The sequence below is a fragment of the Equus quagga genome, unplaced genomic scaffold, assembly GCF_021613505.1.
Source record: "Equus quagga isolate Etosha38 unplaced genomic scaffold, UCLA_HA_Equagga_1.0 HiC_scaffold_5668_RagTag, whole genome shotgun sequence".
NCBI classification, from domain to species: Eukaryota; Metazoa; Chordata; class Mammalia; order Perissodactyla; family Equidae; genus Equus; species Equus quagga.
In genome coordinates this window covers 1-3,460 of record NW_025794089.1, presented here as the reverse complement: position 1 = coordinate 3,460, position 3,460 = coordinate 1, and the positions used below count along the sequence as shown (strand labels likewise).

Below are 3,460 nucleotides of genomic sequence, written 5' to 3'. Positions count from 1 at the left end.
TAACCAAGGGTAACATAGACCAGCTGTAACCAAGTGTAACACATACCTGGTGTAACCAAGTGTAACATACACCAGCTGTAACCAAGCATAACATATACCATCTGTAACTGTGTAACCAAGTGTAACATATACAAGCCATAACAAAGTGTAACATGCACCAGCCGTAACAAAGTTTAAGGTGCACCAGCCGTAACCAAATGCAACATGCACCAGCCATAACCAAGTGTAACATGCACCAGCCATAACCAAGTGTAACATGCACCAGCCGTAACCAAGTATAACATATACCAGCCGTAACCAAGTGTAACACGCACCAGCCATAATCAAGTGTAACACACACCAGCCGTAACCAAGTGTAACATGCACCAGCTGTAATAAGTGTAACATATACCAGCTGTAACTAGGACCCAGGTGGAAACGCAAATGTGACCAGACATGGCCATACAGCAGACATCACACAGACACAGCCTCAGCGTGAGCAGACACAACCAGGTGTCAGGCAAGTGGGGATCCAGGTAAGACAGAGGCAGTGTCATCTCCACCACAGCCTCTCCTGTCTGCACCGGGTCACCTGCCCAGCTGGGGGCGGCACAGAGACCTCAGCAGCAGGCAAGCTGTGGTCAGCAGGGTGTCTACCGGAAACAAAGAGCACTGGCTTGATGCAGGTGGGGTGAAAGATGCGGATGTCCGCATGCCAGGGCCCCACCCACCAGCAGCACACGTCCCCATAAGTCCTCGCCAGGCCCTGTGTACAGGAGACCTTCCTCCGAGCTCCAAATCTGGAGAGGAACAAAGAGGAACAGAACTACTCTTCCAGGTGGCCAGAGGGAAGGACCTGCAGGGCAGACCCTGACCTGAGCCCCGCGAATCCCACCCAGCAGCTCATCCTGCTCTGGGGGTCCCTCCCTACACCTTCCATACACGACAACTGAGGTCCCTCAGTTACAGGGACAGAAAGGGTCCTTCCCCATTTGAATCCCGAATCCGTGTTCACCCGAAATCTCTCCTATCCCCATTTTCCAGATAAGGAGACTGAGGATCTGAACAATATGAAGTCACTTGCCCACAGCCTTCCAGGTCGTAAGTGGTGTGCCTGAGACCTGAGCCCAGGTCTGTCTGAATCCAGGGCCTGAGGTCTTAACCATCGAACTGCCTTGAACCCCAGAACAATAGCTCTGAGAACCCTATGCCTGCCGATCCAGGCAATCGAAGTCACAGTGACTGGATGAGGAACTGGTCCTGTGACCTAAGCAGGCAAACTAAAGTGAGTCCTGCAGCTCTTCCTGGAACTGTTGGGAATAAGCTTGTGTTTCCATGGGAGCTGAGTTTCTGGGATTCATCTTGACCAGCATGAGAGTGAAGCCAGCACAGAGGGACACAGAACTAACAGACGAAGACTGACTCCTGATGACACTGTCTGAGACCTGGATCTAGCCACGCCTGAAGACAAGATCCCTGGCCTGAACAGTCAGTCAATTCCCTTTCTTTGCTTAGACCGTACAGGGTAGACATTCCACCACTCACAGCTGAAAGAGACCCTGGCAGCCAGAGAGCTGGGGACCTGCCCAGAGTCGCCCAGTATTTCAGTGTTGGAGCCAAGGTCCCTGTTGGCTGCTGCCTGTTCCCCTGTTCAGCCTGGTCCATCTGGAAGTGAGAAAGGCAGAGGGCAGCAGAAGGGAGCCTGGCTGGGGTGTGGTCTGCTTGGGATGATTCCTGGGGCCTAGAGCAGGAGGGAGTTGAGCTTGAAGAGGACAAGCCACAGGAGGGAGTAGAAGGAATCAACCCATCAAAGGTGGACGCCATGAAAATAGCAGCCCAGATCCTGCACCAGCCTCAAGCCCTCAAGCTCTGGCCTGGGGGTGGGCGGGCCTGAGGCCAGGCCTGGCAGGGGGCCTCAGATGCTATCTTGCCCACTGCACCCCTCTGCCCTCTGCTTTAGAAAATTTCTGCTCATTGTTTCAGACCCAGTTCCAGAAACCCCTCCTCCAGGAAACCTTCCAGCCTGGCCCAGCAGAGACCTTGCTTCTCCTCTGGGCTGCCTCATTCCTCTCCTTCCAGCCCATTCCTCACCACTCGAGGTCGGGGATCTCTCTGCCTAGACCTGTCTTCTACAAGTGGGGATTCCCCTAGAACAAGGCCTTGGATTCAGGCCTCTTGGGGCCCCAGGGGTGCCCAGGACAGCAGGACAGGGGGCAACCAGCAGTGGAGGAAGGATTGGTGAGATGGGGGTTGGTGAAAACAGGAGGGAAAGAGGAAGACAACTGAGAGGAGAGGGGCAGAGGGCTGGGGTCCTGTAGGGGCCACAAAGAAGCTTGCAGGGAGCAGCTAGAAGCCCTCGGATGCACCACGGCACCACCACCACAAGCTCTGCTTGGGTACCTGAGGCACTGAGGACAGTCCGGACCATGTCGGGGTGGCAGAGAGTGACAAGGGGCATGACGGGGCCCATCCAGGTCACAAATCCCTGGGGTAGTTGGCCACCAGCTGAGTAACGATTCTCATGCCTTGCTCAGTGGAGGTGACCTGCAAGCAAGGAGGGGCCGTCACTCTCCCCAGAAGCAGCCACGGCCTGTCCCCCTGCAGCCTCTGCTGTGTCCAGATTCTGCAGGGATGGAGGAATCCCTGTTTCTTCCTGCTCCTTTCCTCTTAGGGCAGGAGGGTTCCTGAGGCCTCTCCAAGTCCCAAGGGTGCAACCAGGGCACAGGGAGAAGACACGCTCTACACACAGAGGCCGACCTTGCCTCCAGAAGATGGATTTCCCTCATCCTGGGAGAGGTTGCAGCCCCGGGGAGGCCACAGCGGGAGGTGCTTACGGGGGAGGTTTGTGGGCAGGAGAGTGAACTCAGGACTAGACCCAGGGGCTCATTCTCACATCCTTTTCAAGTCCTGACATGTCTAGGGGGTCTCTGGTTGCCCCAGTGGTGATGGGTTTGCAGACAAAGGATGTACCAGGCCAGGCAGACCCCAGGGAACACACTTGAGACCTGCCCATCAATCAGAGGGCATCTCCCACCCCTTCTGATGGCCAGACTCTGTGCATACAGCTTCGCGCCTGTCTCTCTGTCTCTCACAGAGCGTTCTGTCTCTCACAGAGCGTCCTGTCTCTCCATCTCTCACAGTGCATCCTGTCTGTCTCTCTATCTCTCACAGTACGTCCTGACTGTCTCTCTGTCTCTCACAGTGGGTCCTGTCTGTCTCTGTTTCTCACCTTGCCTCCTGACTGTCTCTTTTCAACAGTAGACACACACATAAATAGTGCTCTTTACAAGTAAAAAAACTGAGACTATATCCTCTAAAATGCAAACTAGTGGAGGGTTGGCTCCTGGTAAATTGTCCTCTCCAGTCCTTCAGGATTCCCAAGCCTGACAAATACCCCCGGTGCTCCAGGCAGTTGAACTTTTCACCTGTGACCCCTCCCTGCTCCCAAGGATGCTGAGACAAAGACTCAAAGCATTTCAAC

General features: G+C 54.7%; 1 protein-coding gene across 1 annotated transcript in view; it reads right to left on the bottom strand.

The window, feature by feature from the left end:
- The window catches only part of LOC124232402 (cytochrome P450 4F2-like), an 11,490-nt gene extending 9,028 nt beyond the window's left edge, over window positions 1-2,462 (bottom strand). Inside the window, exon 1 of the mRNA XM_046649368.1 lies at window positions 2,380-2,462. Coding sequence (XP_046505324.1) covers window positions 2,380-2,449 — 70 coding nt within the window. The 5' untranslated portion in view covers window positions 2,450-2,462. The remainder of the gene's footprint in view (window positions 1-2,379) is intronic.
- Window positions 2,463-3,460: the final 998 nt, after the last annotated feature.